This window comes from Neoarius graeffei, chromosome 8 (assembly GCF_027579695.1).
Source record: "Neoarius graeffei isolate fNeoGra1 chromosome 8, fNeoGra1.pri, whole genome shotgun sequence".
NCBI classification, from domain to species: domain Eukaryota; kingdom Metazoa; phylum Chordata; class Actinopteri; order Siluriformes; family Ariidae; genus Neoarius; species Neoarius graeffei.
The window spans coordinates 74,530,547-74,550,383 of record NC_083576.1 but is presented as its reverse complement, the minus strand read 5'-3'; the positions used below and the strand labels follow the sequence as shown (position 1 = coordinate 74,550,383).

The 19,837-nt window shown below is 41.9% G+C and overlaps 1 protein-coding gene across 2 annotated transcripts in view; it reads right to left on the bottom strand.

Moving 5' to 3' along the window:
- Positions 1-19,837, bottom strand: part of csnk2a2b (casein kinase 2, alpha prime polypeptide b) — a 73,496-nt gene that overhangs the window by 25,399 nt on the left and 28,260 nt on the right. For both annotated transcript variants that reach the window (XR_009655246.1, XM_060928242.1), the window contains exons 5-10: positions 18,165-18,224; positions 17,995-18,078; positions 10,149-10,259; positions 9,763-9,864; positions 7,605-7,705; positions 1,719-1,867 (exon numbers count right to left, since the gene is read on the bottom strand). Coding sequence is in view for 1 of the 2 variants with exons in the window: in XM_060928242.1 (XP_060784225.1) it covers positions 1,719-1,867; positions 7,605-7,705; positions 9,763-9,864; positions 10,149-10,259; positions 17,995-18,078; positions 18,165-18,224 (607 nt within the window). In the remaining variant the exon portion in view is untranslated. The remainder of the gene's footprint in view (positions 1-1,718; positions 1,868-7,604; positions 7,706-9,762; positions 9,865-10,148; positions 10,260-17,994; positions 18,079-18,164; positions 18,225-19,837) is intronic.

Here is a 19,837-nt window from a genome sequence, read left to right as displayed (position 1 = left end):
ACTTTTCATTTTTAGGGGGCAACTGATGTACACTACTGTTCAGGAATGGTTTGAGGAACATGATCAAGAGTTCACGTTGTTGATTTGGCCTTCAGATTCTCCAGATCTCAATCTGATCAAGCATCTGTAGGATGTGCTGGATAAACAAGCCCTTATAGGACTTAAAGGGCTTGCTTATCCAGCACATCCTACAGATGCTTGATCTGCAGGATGTGCTACAGATCAAGACCTTATAGGACTTTTTTTTTTTTCCCCCGTTTCTGCTTTCCGGTTGAGAGTACGTCGTGTGCATTCTGGCTGCTGCTTCTCACCGGAGCTTTTTTATTTTATTTTCTCTCTTTTTTTTTTTATTTAAATTTTTTTCTGTGTTTGATGTTTGAGTGTTTTTGTCCGCCAGTTGCGGTGTAGCTCCGGACCCAGTTTTGGGTGTCGGTTCCCTCCAGGCCTTGGTTCGCTGTGGGTGATGCCTGTGCTCCCAGCTATGGACTGCAGTGAGCTCGTTGCTCATTTTAACATCGTGGTTGTCCAGCGCTCTGTGCTTTAATGCTTGGTGTGATGTTACAAGCGATGTTGCTCAGTGGCGTCGTGGCAGCTGTGCAGGCGGTTTGTAGCCTGGCTAACGCGACTTCAAAGCTCTCCGAGCATTTGGTCTGGCCAAGCTATTAAGCCAAACCGTTTCCCAGAGCCCGTGGTTGACCCGCCTCCCTGAAATGCCTCAGTTTGCTACTGGTCAAAGCCAGAAAAGGCTGTGACGAAGCTTAAACCAATCACATCACTCTTTCCTCTGACGTATGTGACGCGACGGGGCTAACTGGTAGATTAAACTCTTACCGAAGCCGGTCGGGAGCAAGGCGAAAACGTCCTTCCTTTCAGTAAATACCTCCAGGGCTGCTCTTTGCTCTGTTTTCAATGAGAACTTCCCGCTGAATGCTTTCAATACAGCATCTACCGCTGTGTTAAAGGCTTGCCGCTGCTCCATGTTCGTAATGTTTCTAGTGAATGAAGCACTTCCGGCATAGATTCTGTAAACAATCTATGGCTTCCGGTCGCAGTTCTACTACGTCACTGCCTTGAACACGCCTCTACCCAGGGCCGTTGGAGATGCTCAAAGTTGATTGGTTCCCGATTTTTCGGGAGCTTGGAAATGCTGTAGATAGCCTGCCTGGCCAGACTAAGCTCGGAACAGGCCCTCGTGTTGCGTCACGCTTAGGATGGGCGGGCCCAGGCTAGGCGGTTTGGGACGTACCAGCACTCTGCATGGCGGTGCTTCTGTGCTCGCTTTGCGGATCCATGGCGTGGCGTTCGAGCGATGTTGCTGGCAGCGTCACGGTGGCTGTGCTGGAGATGTGGGACTTGTTTTTGTGCGCCTTTTGGTGGGACTGTGGCTGCTACACCACCGGAATGATATCCTGACCTCTATTTGGTGGACTTTTTTCTTTTCTTTTTTCTGCCTATTATTGTAAAGCGACCTTGGGTTTTGAGAAAGGCGCTATATAAATTAAACATATTATTAAAGGATCTGCTGCTAATGTCTTGGATACTAAGTCATGTAGAGTCCATGCCTCAGCAGGTCAGAATTGTTTTGGTGGCACAAGGGGGGCCGACACAATATTAGGCAGGTGGTTTTAAATGTTATGGCTGATCAGTGTACACACACAACAAATTTCTGTTAGAAAAATTAGAAGGTGCTAGCCCACAAATTTAAGACATGAGCTCACAGAAGTAGGGGTGCTCCATGGCTTCGGTGGCGGTGAGTCTCTGCTGGTGGTCGTAGCGCAGTAGTTTATCCAGCAGGTCCAGAGCCTCAGGACTCACCAGGTGCTGATTCTCTGCCTGCACAAACTGCTCCCAGCGCTTCCTCGTCTGCCTACAGTACAGACACAGACAGAAAAACTGATCACCACACAACACCACCACCTGGCTGTCTACACTCTACAGGACAGTCTCCATCTTAGGCCATGTTCCAACACACACACCATTACTGGCTTCCCCTTCATATTTTAAACTAATCCTGGACCAGGGGCGCAGATAGGATTTTTGAACTGGGGGGGACTGAGCTGTCAGCAAGTGATTCCATTTTGTGTAAATGCATATATAAAGTGTGTGTGTACTGAAGCTTCAATATGCATTCGAATTGTGAGTTTTCTAATTGAATGAACATTGGTAGACAAAGGCCTACCTGGTCAACATTGCTTGGTTTTTGAAAAAATGCTGTAGCTAATTGTTTTTTGTTTTTTCATTGTTGACCCCACCAGGGATTGCCTGCAGGCCAGGAGGACAATGTGAACATCTTGAATCTCATAATTTCAGTTAACAGTTGCTGCTTACTAAAATAACATTATACATAAAAATAACATTAAAAGATATTCACCTACAGCCTAGAATGCTGCTAGTTTACATTTAGCCTACTTCAGGTAAGTCCAAATTCCTTCTTATTATTATCAGACTAGCTACTCAACATTACAAAACAAGTATTTGTCACATCTGGGAAAGGCAACAGGCAACAGGCATAGGATATTTACATCTTTTGGTTCTTGAAACAAACGCTGTGATTTTTTTCCCCCCTCTTCTCTGGCTTAATGTGGCAGAAAGATCACCAGCTCGGTCATTAGACAGTTGTTTATGATCACTATGGTTACCGCGACAGGCAAAGTCCTCAGCTCCCCTTAGGACCCCGGGGTCGAGATGGTGCGTTACATTTACATTGGAAGTCGGCACTTGGAGCTCCGAGCAACATAACCTCAGAACTGAGCGCTTCCCAGTTTAAAAACTGGGACATCATGGAACATGGAATTCGAAAAAAAAATGGCCAGTTAATGAAATGAAACAAAAACCCCAACGTTTATGCTGGTAGATGCTGGATTTCAATGCTTTTCCGACTTCAAACTTCAAAGTACAACTGAACGCACCATTAGTCGCAGCAGAAACACCGCTGCTATCAAATGGATGAGCTGTGCAGTGTTATTAACCGAGAATTACGTGGAAAATGAACACCTTGCTTTCCCAACTCTGCAAGGATCTGCTCCAGCCTACACCGATTCAAGAAAGGGAAAATGTGGATTGATCACTGACAAGGCTGCTGCTGCTGCCATTTCAACTTTGTGCTGCAGTGTAAGTTAGTCTAACTAACGGAACATTAATCCTCACTTTTTCTACCTATGTGTGGCGCCTTACGTAGGGACGGTGGGTGGGGGGGACAGATGGGGGTCACTATAAATCTGGGGGTCACTATAAATCCCCCGTCCCATCTTCGCCCTTGTCCTGGACACCAGTAGCCTTGTCCACTAATGAGTAATGGAGCAAACATAACAATTGGTACGCAAACATCGCCAATAGATTTTACATCATACCAGCATTGGTCAGAATGTTCTTTATATTTAAAAAAAAAAAAAAAAGCGTACAGCACCAGGCGGCACAGTGGTGTAGTGGTTGGCGCCATTGCCTCACAGGAAGAAGGCTCTGGGTTTGAGCCCAGTGGCAGACGGTGGTCTTCCTGTGTGGAGTTTGCATGTTCTTCCCATGTCTGTGTGGGTTTTCTCCGGGTGCTCCAGTTTCCTCCGACTGTTCAAAGACATGCAGTTTAGGTAAAATACCCAGCCACTGGGGTTGCACAAGCCAGTGTATACTTAGTGCTGGACCCAAGCCTGGATAGATTGGGGAGGGTTGCGTCAGGAAGAGCATCCGGGGTAAAAACCTATGCCAAATCAAATATGCAGGACAGATCCGCTGTGGCGACCCCAAACAGGAGCAGCCGGAAGAAGAAGCAGCTAGCTTTAAGCTAAATAAACAAACAATATACTGAACAATTTAAATTTAAAAATAAATAAATAAAACGCACAACACCACAGCCCTGACGGTGGCCGAAAGGTCAATGTGCTGCAACTTCAGATAACACACGAACAGAAATGTGCTGCACTAACCAAAAACAGTGTTTCCAGAGGACACTTAAAAGCGATGAACACAATAATAAAATTAGGTATGCTATGGGTACATGTGGCTCTTGCTTATAAATAAAATTGTTTTCTGATCCCATGTCCTTACAGTAAATATAGCATATATACACACACAAGTTATCAAGTCTATTCGCCTCATCTCTTGCAAGCATCACCAAGCTGTGAGCAGCATCAGGGCTCGGAGTATTTTGTTTACTGTGAACTAAATCTATTTTAAAAAATAGTAAGAAAGCAGCGGGCGGCACGGTGGTGTAGTGGTTAGCGCTGTCGCCTCACAGCAAGAAGGTCCGGGTTCGAGCCCCGTGGCCGGCGAGGGCCTTTCTGTGCGGAGTTTGCATGTTCTCCCCGTGTCCGCGTGGGTTTCCTCCGGGTGCTCCGGTTTCCCCCACAGTCCAAAGACATGCAGGTTAGGTTAACTGGTGACTCTAAATTGACCGTAGGTGTGAATGTGAGTGTGAATGGTTGTCTGTGTCTATGTGTCAGCCCTGTGATGACCTGGCGACTTGTCCAGGGTGTACCCCGCCTTTCCCCCGTAGTCAGCTGGGATAGGCTCCAGCTTGCCTGCGACTCTGTAGAAGGATAAAGCGGCTAGAGATGATGAGATGAGATGAGTAAGAAAGCACCTGTTCATGAATTGTCTTCGAAGCATTCTTTAGTACTAATGAGCACATTTTGTTTCACAAGTGTAGTGTAAAGACCAAAATTAAAAATAAAATAAAAAAATTAACGTGAATAGCAAAAGTTTGACCAATTATATTTTTGTACCCTATGGGTCCACGTGGCTCCTGCTTATAAATAAAATTCTTTTCTGATCCCATGTCCATACAGTAAATACAGCTTATATATTTACTCTATGAGTCCGTAGCCACAAAAATGACACGTAATCCAAAAATGAACAAATCACAGAAGTAAAATACACCAAGTGTCTGGACTTTATATTATTCTACTCTTCCCTCTTACAGTTTTCGAAACTGAAACCTCTGAACCGAGGCTGACATACACACGCTGTCGCCATGACCCAAACTCATTTCCCGGAAAAGGCCGGACGCTAGAGCTCAGTGGTCTCAGTACTCTTTTCGACAGCTTCCTGTAACAACTCGGAAGTGTATCACGTCTCCATCACACATGGAGTATATTTTAAAATAGGAACGCACTTTCCCTCGGTAATAAGCATAAACATGTCTGAAAGCCAGTTCTTTAGTCTAGTCCATTTATTTCGAACGGTGAACCGAATTGTATACGCTCACCGGCCATTTTAATCGGAACACCTGCATGTGTATGCGCTACCTCGCTCCGCCTCTATGAGGCAGTAGCCGCAAAAAGCCGATGCTAGATGAACAGCTGATCTCTACAATAACATTCAAAATCATGCAATCACAAATGTTAAAATAATCCAAAAACATTTGCACTGTAGCTCATTTATTAGCCATCACTGCTTATTTGTGATGGAGTAGTAGCATGCCTTCGTGCTGTGGGTTGCTCTTCATCTAGATTGGTTGAGAAATTCGAAAATCACTTACATTATATATTTAAAAAAAAAAAAAACAATGGATGGCTAGCAGAACTAACAATAACAACCATCATGAATCACCCAAAAAAAATAAATTTAATTCACGTTTAAGTGTCCTTTGGAAACACTTCCATTGCCGTTTCTTGGAACTGCAACGTGTTTGTTATTCTGTTGTCTGAATTTGCAGCGTGTTGACCTCACAGGATTTCCCTCAAAATCCTTGAAATGCGACTGGGATCAACTTTTCAAATAATGTAGTAGAAACAGTACAGAATAGTGCACAATAAAAATGCAGTTACGATCTAAATCACGAGTGCGCTACCAAACTAATGGTTATACTTTTCATTCTGGCTCCATTAAACAGTCAAAGTGAAACCTGATTTCGTTTACACAGTTGCCCATAATCTCACATACTGCATGAATCGGTGTCTTCCTTTCATTCATTCACTCAGCTCTACACCATCTGACCCTCAGCTAATACAACCCCGATTCCAAAAAAGTTGGGACAAAGTACAAATTGTAAATAAAAACGGAATGCAATGATGTGGAAGTTTCAAAATTCCATATTTTATTCAGAATAGAACATAGATGACATATCAAATGTTTAAACTGAGAAAATGTATCATTTAAAGAGAAAAATTAGGTGATTTTAAATTTCATGACAACAACACATCTCAAAAAAGTTGGGACAAGGCCATGTTTACCACTGTGAGACATCCCCTTTTCTCTTTACAACAGTCTGTAAACGTCTGGGGACTGAGGAGACAAGTTGCTCAAGTTTAGGGATAGGAATGTTAACCCATTCTTGTCTAATGTAGGATTCTAGTTGCTCAACTGTCTTAGGTCTTTTTTGTCGTATCTTCCGTTTTATGATGCGCCAAATGTTTTCTATGGGTGAAAGATCTGGACTGCAGGCTGGCCAGTTCAGTACCCGGACCCTTCTTCTACGCAGCCATGATGCTGTAATTGATGCAGTATGTGGTTTGGCATTGTCATGTTGGAAAATGCAAGGTCTTCCCTGAAAGAGACGTCGTCTGGATGGGAGCATATGTTGCTCTAGAACCTGGATATACCTTTCAGCATTGATGGTGTCTTTCCAGATGTGTAAGCTGCCCATGCCACACACACTAATGCAACCCCATACCATCAGAGATGCAGGCTTCTGAACTGAGCGCTGATAACAACTTGGGTCGTCCTTCTCCTCTTTAGTCCGAATGACACGGCGTCCCTGATTTCCATAAAGAACTTCACATTTTGATTCGTCTGACCACAGAACAGTTTTCCACTTTGCCACAGTCCATTTTAAATGAGCCTTGGCCCAGAGAAGACGTCTGCGCTTCTGGATCATGTTTAGATACGGCTTCTTCTTTGAACTATAGAGTTTTAGCTGGCAACGGCGGCTGGCACGGTGAATTGTGTTCACAGATAATGTTCTCTGGAAATATTCCTGAGCCCATTTTGTGATTTCCAATACAGAAGCATGCCTGTATGTGATACAGTGCCGTCTAAGGGCCCGAAGATCACGGGCACCCAGTATGGTTTTCTGGCCTTGACCCTTACGCACAGAGATTCTTCCAGATTCTCTGAATCTTTTGATGATATTATGCACTGTAGATGATGATATGTTCAAACTCTTTGCAATTTTACACTGTCGAACTCCTTTCTGATATTGCTCCACTATTTGTCGGCGCAGAATTAGGGGGATTGGTGATCCTCTTCCCATCTTTACTTCTGAGAGCCGCTGCCACTCCAAGATGCTCTTTTTATACCCAGTCATGTTAATGACCTATTGCCAATTGACCTAATGAGTTGCAGTTTGGTCCTCCAGCTGTTCCTTTTTTGTCCCTTTAACTTTTCCAGCCTCTTATTGCCCCTGTCCCAACTTTTTTGAGATGTGTTGCTGTCATGAAATTTCAAATGAGCCAATATTTGGCATGAAATTTCAAAATGTCTCACTTTCGACATTTGATATGTTGTCTATGTTCTATTGTGAATACAATATCAGTTTTTGAGATTTGTAAATTATTGCATTCCGTTTTTATTTACAATTTGTACTTTGTCCCAACTTTTTTGGAATCGGGGTTGTAATACACAGCCATAAACCAGGCGGTGTAGCACAAGCGCCTCCTGTTGGTACTCACTGGCCAAGCAGGTCCTTAAAGCGCGGGTCCAGTTCAATGTGATATTTTCGCAGGTAGCCGAAGAGCTCGTCGGTTCCGAGGACTTTAGCAATCCGCACCAACTGCAGGCAGAGAAAATTCTCTCTAAAAATCTTTAAAGAAACTAACACAGTTGTTACTGTTAATTAACAATCATTTACTGAAGGTGAAGTGAATATCAGTGAATAATAACTGACACGAAGTCGAGATCATTATTAACGGAGCTTAAGGAGGATAATCGTTTTAGTGTAAATGCACAGGCGATTTTTTTTTTAAAAAATAAATAAATAATTAGGTACACTATGGGTCCATGTGGCTCCTGCTTATAAATAAAATTGTTTCCTGATCCCATGTCCATACAGTAAATATCGCATATATACAATGTCATCAATTCTACTCACCTCATCTCTTGCAAGCATCACCAAGCTGTGAGCAGCATCAGGGCTCGGAGTATTTTGGTTACCAATTTTGTTTACTGTGTTTTGTTCGAAATACAGCGCTATGAACTCGATCCATTTTCAAAATAGTAAAAAAGCACTTGTTCATGAATCGTCTGAGAAACATTATTTAGTACTAATGAGCACATTTTGTTTCACAAGTGTAGTGTAAAGACACTAAAATAAAAAACAAAATTAAAAAATTAAAGCGGTGGCATGGTGGTGTAGTGGTTAGCGCTGTCGCCTCACAGCAAGAAGTTCCGGGTTCGAGCCCCGGGGCCGGCGAGGGCCTTTCTGTGCGGAGTTTGCATGTTCTCCCCGTGTCCGCGTGGGTTTCCTCCGGGTGCTCCGGTTTCCCCCACAGTCCAAAGACATGCAGGTTAGGTTAACTGGTGACTCTAAATTGACCGTAGGTGTGAATGTGAGTGTGAATGGTTGTCTGTGTCTATGTGTCAGCCCTGTGATGACCTGGCGACTTGTCCAGGGTGTACCCCGCCTTTCGCCCGTAGTCAGCTGGGATAGGCTCCAGCTTGCCTGCGACCCTGTAGAAGGATAAAGCGGCTAGAGATAATGAGAATGATGAGAAAAAATTAAAGCAAATTGCAAAAGTGTGATATTGGCTTCTCAGCATATCTGCCACAAAGCTGAAAAACTTACAAAATCTTTCGTTTGACCTTTCAGAAGGACCAAACAAAAGCTGTGATAATCAAAAGGTAAATTTTCTGAAAATAAAAACCACTTACTTGATATCGGATCAGTAGCCTCGGAGAACCACGGGGTGAAATTTCGTTTCTCTTTTTATCTGCTGATTATCTTCCGATACTACGAAGTTATAACGAGGTTTCTCTTATTTCGTTTCTGGTTCTGAAGTTTATCAAGAAGTAGAACGGGGAATCGAACTTGATCAGGATAAGTGCTGATTGGTTATGAAGTTTCACTACTGTTACACTCATTCTTACATTTTTAAATCACAATGACATACGTAATGGCTTCGCCACTCGTTCTTGTGTACCTTTGATAACGCAAGATCGATTGTTCGTATCGCAAGATCACAATTCACTGTTCTGCTGATAGTAATGCTTGTGTGTATGCACACGTGTAGTGCGCTATTGTTACACTTATTCTTACAACACGATGACATAGTGGCTACTGCCTCGCTTCGCCTCTGAGGCAGTAGCCATAAAAACTGTATTTAAAAAAAAAAAAAAAAAATATTATATATATATATATATATATATATATTAAAACTTCAAAAGCAGCATGCAAATGTAATAAATGCATGGCACAGTCTTGCGCCATTTATCTACACTGAGTCACATTAAAACACCTTGTTTTGAAATCAATCACAACCCCACCTTACCTTTGAATAGTTTTAGACCAAATTTCGCAGCATCTTTAGTGTTTTTAGGAACAGCATTTTCTTTCATAATGTGTAATTATTTTTTTCACGGTCCGGTTTCCATCAAACCCTGCGCTCTGATTGGCTGGCGAGCGCGTCCGTATCCTACGATACGGACCCCGGTTATGGACCTCTGTAAACAGACTCTTCAGGATTTGAATTCTCTAATAAAAGGATTAACGGAGTATAAATGTGTCCTTTATTATGTCAACTGATAAAATTCAAACTACTCTCTGACTTTGATTCAGAGAAATATCCAGATGTTCATTCCTGGCAGCTCGCCGATTCCCTCCCCCTCCCTCACCTGGTCGTAGTTGTCCTGACCGTGGAAGAACGGCTCCTTCCTGAAAATCATACTGGCCAGCATGCAGCCCAGACTCCACATGTCCAGACTGTAGTCATACATCTGCATAAAAGATTTAAAAAAAAAAAATAATAATAATAATAATAATAATCCAGAAATGAAGATCAGTGCTGTAAAGATTAGACCAGTCTGAAGTGCTGTTCTGGTCTTAATATTTACTGCACATCAGGAAACCTTTACTCTGCTACGGCAACTGATTAACTACTACCACACACGCATGCACATGCGTGTCTTATTACTAGTGAACTCTTGTTAAACATTCTGACCACTCACAAGGCAAACTTAAATCGTTCATTAAAGCGTCAAGTGCGAGTTAAATGTCTTACTTGGTAATCCACGAGCAGCTCAGGACCCTTGAAGTAGCGAGATGCCACTCGGACATTGTACTCCTGTGCAGGGTGATAGAACTCAGCCAGACCCCAATCTATCAGCCTCAGCTACACACACACACACACACACACACACACACACAAAAACACATCAGTCACCCATACTGCCACCAGGTGGCTGATATATGCCAAGACATTAGATAAATAAGCTGATATTTGATGGGAAATTAATATATTCCTGCAGCTAGATGCTCTGGAACGAGTGACTAAACATTTCAACATGATCAATCAATCACGGCTTTATTCATCGTCGAAATGTACAAGGAGTCAAAGACTCAAATACATTCAAACTAATAAAAGAGCTAAATTAAAAATATAAACGAGCATCAAACTACTAATAGGTAAATATCATACACACACACACACACACACACACACTATTATACATACGGGTCGGGTCACTTTTTCCATGGAATAAAAAAAAAATTATTTTTTTCGTGGTCGATTGGCTGGCGAGCGGGTCCGTATCCTATGGTACGGACCCCAGTTACGGACCTCTGGCGACTCGCTCGTTCACAACAACAAACATGGTAGCATTTTTTTGTCAATGTTTATCTTTTTTTTTTTTTATAAAAGATATTTATAAGATTATCAAAAATCTTATAAATTTTCGCCAGCATTTCTCAGGAGAACAGCATTAATTTTACAGCATGGATAGCGATAACGACAGTGTTCACAGCCAAAGTGAGTTTTACGACCCTGAGGAAGAAGAAATAAAAGAAAACATTTCAGGAGAAAGCTAAAAACCTCTAACTTGCTAACGCCAAGCAAAAACATGGCTGAATCCTGAATGACTCAATTTTGTATAAATAGGGGACTATATAGGCGGCAAAATGTAGTTTTTTTTCCTGCCATGGAAGTGCACTTGTATACCGAGGAGGAAGCAATTTGCATTACAGCCGTGAATGAGGATTCAAAATGGCGGCTCGCTTCGGCTCGGTTTTCCCTTTCGGGCGTTCTCGTTTTCTGCTAGAATTTGGTAAAAAAAAAACAACAAATATATTACTTACCAGCTTAAGGTCGGTCCGTATGGTGAAATACTGTGACCTCGGCCTTGAATACTGACCTCGGCCCAGACAGCCTCAGTCAGTACTTTCAAGACCTCGGTCACGGTATTTCACGATACGGACCTCCCAGCTGGTAAATAACATGTATTCTGTTCCCTTCTAGTGGGTTCATTAAACGGCATGCAATAGTGTTATCATATCACTTATCCTCCATGTATTACACCACTCTCCCAATGGAGAAGGAGCGTGCAATATTGTTACAATATTGCACGTTGTCAAGACAACACAATGGAGCTCACGCGAAGATCCAATGACAACTTTGCTGCTGCACATGCACACAATTTCTTTGTCAGCCGGGACAGAGAGAAGACAAGGTTAATCCAGTGCTCGGTTTAAGCACTAAATTAATAAACTGAAACTAAAATATACGCTGAACACCCGAAAGGCTACCAAAACTTCATTAGATATTCTTCACGCATATTTACAAAGAGAAAAACAGGCCAACAGACATCGAAAAACTGGAAAAGAGACACGTCAGAGATGTAAAACTTCCTAGCGAGAGACTCAGACAGTTTGTACATAAACATGACCCGCGAGGTTTGCTTCATTCAAAGCGGAAGATTTAAAAAAGACAGATGTGCTGAACACCAGAAAGGCTACAAAACTTCACTGGATATTCTTTACGCATATTTACAAGAGAAAAACAGACCAATGGACATTGAAAATAGCGGAAATATAAAGTTCTACTTGGAGGTGAGGAAAAGTGACGCAGACTTTTACGAGAGGAATTCACTCATGGAGTTCACTCAGCAAAGCCCTTTTGTTTTGAACAACTGCAATGGAACAATTAACTCCGACCAAAAGTAACTGAACTTGAATGGTCAGCCTGGATATACAGTTAGGTCCATAAATATTTGGACAGAGACAAAATTTTTCTAATTTTGGTTCTGTACATTACCACAATGATTTTTGAACAAAACAATTCAGATGCAGTTGAAGTTCAGACTTTCAGCTTTAATTCAGTGGGTTGAACAAAATGATTGCATAAAAATGTGAGGAACTAAAGCATTTTTTAAACACAATCCCTTCATTTCAGGGGCTCAAAAGTAATTGGACAAATTAAATAATTGTAAATAAAATGTTCATTTCTAATACTTGTTTGAAAACCCTTTGTTGGCAATGACTGCCTGAAGTCGAACTCATGGACATCACCAGACGTTGCGTTTCCTCCTTTTTAATGCTCTGCCAGGCCTTTACTGCAGCGGTTTTCAGTTGCTGTTTGTTTGTGGGCCTTTCTGTTTGAAGTTTAGTCTTTAACAAGTGAAATGCATGCTCAATTTATCAATTGTCCATCTGTATTATGAAACGCCGACCAATCAGTTTGGCTGCATTTGGCTGGATCTGAGCACGCTGTATGTCTCTGAACACCTCAGAATTCATCCGGCTGCTTCTGTCCTGTGTCACATCATCAATAAGCACTAGTGACCCAGTGCCACTGGCAGCCATGCATGCCCAAGCCATCACACTGCCTCCACCGTGTTTTACAGATGATGTGGTATGCTTTGGATCATGAGCTGTACCACGCCTTTGCCATACTTTTTTCTTTCCATCATTCTGGTAGAGGTTGATCTTGGTTTCATCTGTCCAAAGAATGTTCTTCCAGAACTGTGCTGGCTTTTTTAGATGTTTTTTAGCAAAGTCCAATCTAGTCTTTTTATTCTTGAGGCTTATGAGTGGCTTGCACCGTGCAGTGAACCCTCTGTATTTACTTTCATGCAGTCTTCTCTTTATGGTAGATTTGGATATTGATACGCCTACCTCCTGGAGAGTGTTGTTTACTTGGTTGGCTGTTGTGAAGGGGTTTCTCTTCATTCTGCGATCATCCACCACTGTTGTCTTCTGTGGGCGTCCAGGTCTTTTTGCATTGAGTTCACCAGTTCTTTCTTTCTTTCTTTCTTTCTTTCTTTCTTTCTTTCTTTCTCAGGATGTACCAAACTGTAGATTTTGCCACTCCTAATATTGTAGCAATTTCTCGGATGGGTTTTTTCTCTTTTCGCAGCTTAAGGATGGCTTGTTTCACCTGCATGGACAGCTCCTTTGACCGCATGTTTTCTTCACAGCAAAATCTTCCAAATGCAAGCACCACACCTCAAATCAACTCCAGGCCTTTTATCCGCTTAATTGAGAATGACATAACGAAGGAATTTCCCACACCTGCCCATGAAATAGCCTTTGAGTCAATTGTCCAATTACTTTTGGTCCCTTTAAAAACAGGGTGGCACATGTTAAGGAGCTGAAACTCCTAAACCCTTCATCCAATTTTAATGTGGATACCCTCAAATGAAAGCTGAAAGTCTGGACTTTATGTCCATTATATAATTATAACTTTAATATGTTTCAGTAAACAGGTAAAAAAAAAAAAAAAAAATTTGTGTCAGTGTCCAAATACATATGGACCTAACTGTAGCTTGTATACGAGTTGGGTTGTTGTTCAGGCTTTTTGGACTCGTACCCTTTTTATTGTTAGAACTTTGACTTTGGACAGTACATTGGATTGACAGAACACTGAATTACATTTGAGCAGAATCAGCATTGGTAAGTTACCGCCCTGTTCTTAACTTTTTGTAAAATCTATAATTGTTCCATCAAATGTGCATGTATAATAATAATAATAATAATAATAATAATGTTGGCTGGCTTTTTTCATGGTATATCAGATATTCCATTCAGCTACCCGTCTTCAACTCGTTCAATATCATGCCAGCTGAATGGAATATATCTGATATACCACCAAAAAAAAGCCAGCCAATATTATTTAATTACATCAAGGACGTTTTATACAAGACATATTTTAAATTTAATACTATGTCATTAAATCAAAAATATAACTAAATGCAATTTAACTCTATTGATCACAAATATTACATTCGCACTACGTGTCACTAGGAAGATTCGTTTTCTTTATGGCGCTTTCAAACTTGATTAAAGAATCAAGATGTCTCAATTCTGTAGGAAGATCGTTCCACGTACGAGTCACCAGATGGATAAATGATCCGGGAGTCCACTTCTTGTTCGATGGGGCGGCACGGTGGTGTAAGTGGTTAGCACGGTCGCCTCACAGCGAGAAGGTTCTGGGTTCGAGCCCAGCAGCTGGTGGGGGCCTTTCTGTGTGGAGTTTGCATGTTCTCCCCGTGTCTGCGTGGGTTCTTCCGGGTGCTCCGGTTTCCCCCACAGCTCAAAGAAATGCGGTTAGTTTAATATGGGATGGCCTTGGGCTGAGATACCCTTGAGTGAGGCACCAAGTGCTCCCCAGGCACTGTTAGCATATTAGCAGAGCCCACTGCTCTAGGTATGGGTGTGCACTCATTGCTCGTGTGTATTTTTTGAGAAATTTCACAAATGTGTGATGAATAAAGTTGTACTTTCTTTCTTTAGTCTGAGGTTACCCCCCTCTTAAATTATAATGGGTTTGTTGTATTTGAAAAGAGTTCCTTTATGTCGTTCAGACCACAGGTAAAGACTAAGGCTTGATAAACCAAGGATGAGGAATGGCATGACCGTCTGTAGATGCCTGTGGCCATGACTAAAACATCTTTACATGAACGGTCATACGTAAGGCAGTTTGAAGATGGATCTAAGGCCAAAACAACTGGCTTTCTCAAATTTATCACGGAAATCATTAGTAATACCCAGTAGTAACGGACAACAGTATTCGAAATTCTTGTATAACTTCACAGCGAGGTTGACTGAGAGCACACTTTTGATTCATTTGATGGCTGAAAGTTTAGCGTATACTCCATTAACTGTGTTCTTAATATGAAGACTCGTAGACAAGGTACTGTCAATAATAACGCCAAGTCGTTCCAAACGGTCTCTCTGTTCAATGGCTTCATCTGTCAAGAAAAATCAAGTGGAAAAAGAGATGGCCCTCCCTGCCTTACACTTAGTTTACATGAACACAAACAGCCCATACAAGACATCGCTATAAACAAAAACGATGTGAAGCAGAAGCCTGAAGAAGGCATAGTAGTGTGTTTATATATCCTGTAGATACAGAATAAACTATATAGAGATGGAAGAGAAAGCTCAAAGCTTGACTCAAAGTTTCAATTTTCACATAAAACAGCTTAAAACTGTTACTAATACTGAATTGAAAAGGGAAGAGGTTTGGATTTTGGGCGGTGGATTGAGAGTTGCAAACATGTACATACAGTATACGGAATATTACACATGTAACAACTCGCCCAATTCACGATTCGATATAATTCACATGGATGGATGGACGGACGGACCTTATTGACCCCAAGCTGGGAAATTGTTTATTGATGGATTAAATCATGGTACTCTGTTGTACTGACTTCAACCTGCTATTACTCCCAAAGTACTGAACAGATCTTAACCAGATACATTTATTTGGAAAGCAAAAATAAGCTTTTTAAATGATAGTATTCAGGATAGAAAATATTCAAGAGTTAAAAGTGATATGCAGAACCTTTATTTTTAAATACATTTCTGAGTGGATAGTATCTCCACCACCCTTGACTCTTGTATGCTGCATAAATGGGAATAAAAAATATATCTTTGAGAGTTAAAATCGACCGCAAAGTTGGCATTCGAGCTGCCCCGCTGAGCCAGCCAACCCTGAGCGTGTGACGTCACAGCAGTAACTGGTTTTAAGGCCGAGGCTTTTCACAGCTATAGACCAAAAAATTTATGGTGAAAGTAAGAAATATCGTTACCGACTTGACCTCATTGATTGTGGGTTGACTCCCATTAAAACAGGATAGGGTGTTATAACTTATGCAACATACATGTACATGCATGCATTTTCACTGATAAAACGTAAAAGGCTAATTAAATAATCAGATTCTGAAGCAAATTAAATAATCTTAGACCGGTAACTTAAACACACAATACAAGTTACATGAATTAATCTAAATGCAGGTAAACATGTTGTTTTATATCCAAATGAGAGTCGGAGCTTACCCGTCGCTTCTTGAAGGCCGACTGTTTTGAAACAATCTGACTTTCAGTTGTTCGTTCAGTTCTCCGTTCATTCGCTTCTTCCATTTAAGGGCGAGATGGCAGCAATATCCAGTTTAGAAATCAGACAGATGCTCCACTCATTCTCCATTTTCTCCATTACTGAGTACTCCGCCATTACTGCTCGGCTCAGGCACTTACTAAAACCCGGGACGGAACAGAACGTCACTGGTTTTAGCAACAAAAGCGGGGAGGTCACTGCCCGAGAGATATGTCCCGTCCTGTTCTGTCCTGGGTTTTACCAACAACCCTCGGCTCACACTCCGGGAGAACTGGTGCAACTGAACTCACTTTTTTAAAAAAATAAAATAAAATAAATGCTTTCCTTTTCTTGCAGTTTTATTTAATTGTTGGTACTGTGCCCTCTTTTAATACGAGCTTATAGCCAACACTCCTCAACAGATCAGGGGTCTCGTACGAGTCTTCAGTAAAACATGCAGAGCAGAGTAGAGACCACTTCGTAGGCGCCCAATGTGCCCGTGAACTTCTTGCAAAACGCGTCCAAATCTTTGCAGTTTGAACATTCTTGGGCCATGAATGCAACTTAAATCCACCTTCTGTCGTGTTGCTGGCACATCTACGTGGCATGGCGATAAATTAGCTCAAAACGGAGGATCGGAGTTGCAGTCAGCTCTGTGTTTTAGTATAGCGGAAATGGCGATGAGACCAATAGACTTCCTGCTGTGACGTCACAGATGTCAAGGTCATTCACTCAGACCGCTACCTATTTGAATCACTTTAATTGTAAAAATCATCATATTAGATTTATTGTTAACGCTTAAAACTATTCCTGTGCCATTCTTGAGGTCTCAAGGCATTTATAAACAAAAGTGAGGCCATGGCTCTGCGTACATGCTAGAGGTCTGCGCGGGACAGAATTTTCAGTCCCGCTCCCGCATTGTGCAGTCCCACTCCCGCCAAGAATTATGATTTTCAGTCCCGCTCCCGCCTGCCATATTTTGTCCCGCTCCTGCCCGCAAATCCCGCATGATGCAGACGTTCGCATTATTTCTCACGAAAGTTCTTGTCATTGGCTTGGGGAATTAAACATGCTGAGCTTAGCTGAGCTCTCCACTGACCGATCCTTCACCTAGCGCACATAGCAAGGGTGTGCGTTGTCAGGCGGCATGCACAGCTGAGGCTTTACAGAGATACCCATTGTGAGCTTCACCAGAGGAGCTCTACTCTTCTGCCATGATCGGAGATCTCAAACACGGAAGAGCAGAAAGGAACTGGAAACGTACGCGAGATTAGACCACGTCCGCAAATTTAGGCATCTTAAAATGTTTTTATTAATGCCAAATAAAATATCCAGCACAAATTATATATGATAGACATAAATTAATAATTTCTAAATTTTATTTTAAACACGTTTTTAGTTAGCGGGACTGCAGCTTATCACCTCTCCCGCCCGCTCCCGCATTGTGCACTCCCCCTCCCGCCCGCAATGAGCTTTCAAAATTTGTCCCGCGCTGCACTGTTTTGCGTCGGGTCCCGCGGGACCCCCGCGGGAGTGCAGGGCTCTAGTACATGCTTTAAGCAGTGACAGATTTGGAAACTTTGATGAGCGTCTGCATGCATAATTTTCACAGCACGGCCAACGAGCCTCTGATATATCTAATCACGTCACTTGTCAGCTGGACAAAACATGCTGCTTCCAACCCATACACACACAGACACACACACTTCTATGCAACTCATCAGACCAAGTGTGAGAAAAGTGTAGGACGAACCTTCCTCAACTGATGATCGATCATGACGTTGTGGGGTTTGACGTCACGGTGCATGATGCCCATACTGTGGCAGTAGTTCAGGGCCTACACACACACACACACGCATAAATACATCATGGTGGAAACCAGGATAAAAAAAAAAAAAAGCCATAACGACTAATGTTTCTTACCTTTAGTAGTTCGTACATGTAATAACGGATATCAAAATCTGTTAACTTCTGGTACAGCTCCTAAACATGGACAAAGGGCTTATTGCAAGTAGAAGACTATGGGTATTCTTCAAATATCAAATAAAATCTACAATCACACACATCGAGTGAATGTTTTTGAACCACAAACATGTTGATACATCAACTGTACAATCTTCTCATTATGTTTATTCTAGACATAAAATATATATTTTTTTTACAATTAATATGGCAACACACAAGTGCACCTGAATTTACTACAGTTCAGCTTTATCTTGGATCTAAAAATACAATAATCCTGCACCTTTCAGGTACAAATTCATTTCAAATACACCCGTCAATCAGGAATGCTTTTAAATCAATAATATACTGAATTTGGATTAACCAGGAAACAGGCAGAGATATAGATTATATACACCCATCAGCCTTCATGTTAAAGCCACTGACAGCTGAAGCGAATAACATTGATTATCTCATTACAGTGGTGCCGGTCAAGGGGTTATGGACGCTGTTGACTCATTTCCGGTTCTGGACAGTAACTACACGGTAGTCATTTAAAACAAGTCCCTGTCTCAAGTCCTCTAGAACCAACCACAGTTCAACACAGTCGTAGAGGATGTTCATATCTCATCTCATCTCATTATCCGTAGCCGCTTTATCCTGTTCTACAGGGTCGCAGGCAAGCTGGAGCCTATCCCAGCTGACTACGGGCGAAAGGCGGGGTACACCCTGGACAAGTCGCCAGGTCATCACAGGGCTGACACATAGACACAGACAACCATTCACACTCACATCCACACCTACAGTCAATTTAGAGTCACCAGTTAACCTAACCTGCATGCCTTTGGACTGCGGGCGACGTGGAGGATGTTAAAAAAGGTAAATGCGTCCCGTAGGGGGGCTATTGGGGTGGTTATTCACTGATAGTTACTGGATCAGCCAGCGAAAATGGTGCAAAATATTGCATGCTTTACAACGCTGTTTCTACACATTCTGTAAACAGAGCATCTGGTACAAAAATCCCGTGGCACAACATACATGTTTATTTATTAATCTCACACACACACACACGACCAGGAGAGGAAGAGGGATGACACTGAATGATGCATCTGTCAGGACTTAAAGACAGTAAGACACTTACAGTGTCTTGCAAAAGTATCCCCCCCCTTGGTGTTTGTCCTGTTTTGTCACATTACAAGCTGGAATTAAAATGGATTTTTAGAGGGTTAGCACCATTTGATTTACACAACATGCCGACCACTCTAAAAGGTGAAAATTGTTGTTTTATTGTGAAACAAAAAAATAATAGAGATGAAAAAACAGAAACCTGGAGTGTGCATAAGTATGAAACCCCTAAATAAGAGCTGCTCCAACCAATTCACTTCATAAGTCACATAACGAGTTGATTAAGATCCACCTGTGTGCAATCAAAGTGTCACATGATGTCTGTATAAATCAACCTGTTCTGGAAGGACCCTGACTCTGCAACACTACTAAACAAACAACATGAAAACCAAGGAGCCTCCAAACAGGTCAGAGACAAAGTTGTGGAGAAGTATAGATCAGGGTTGGGTTATAAACAAATATCCCAAACTTTGAATATCCCAGGGAGCGCCATTAAATCCATTATAGCAAAATGGAAAGAACATGGCACC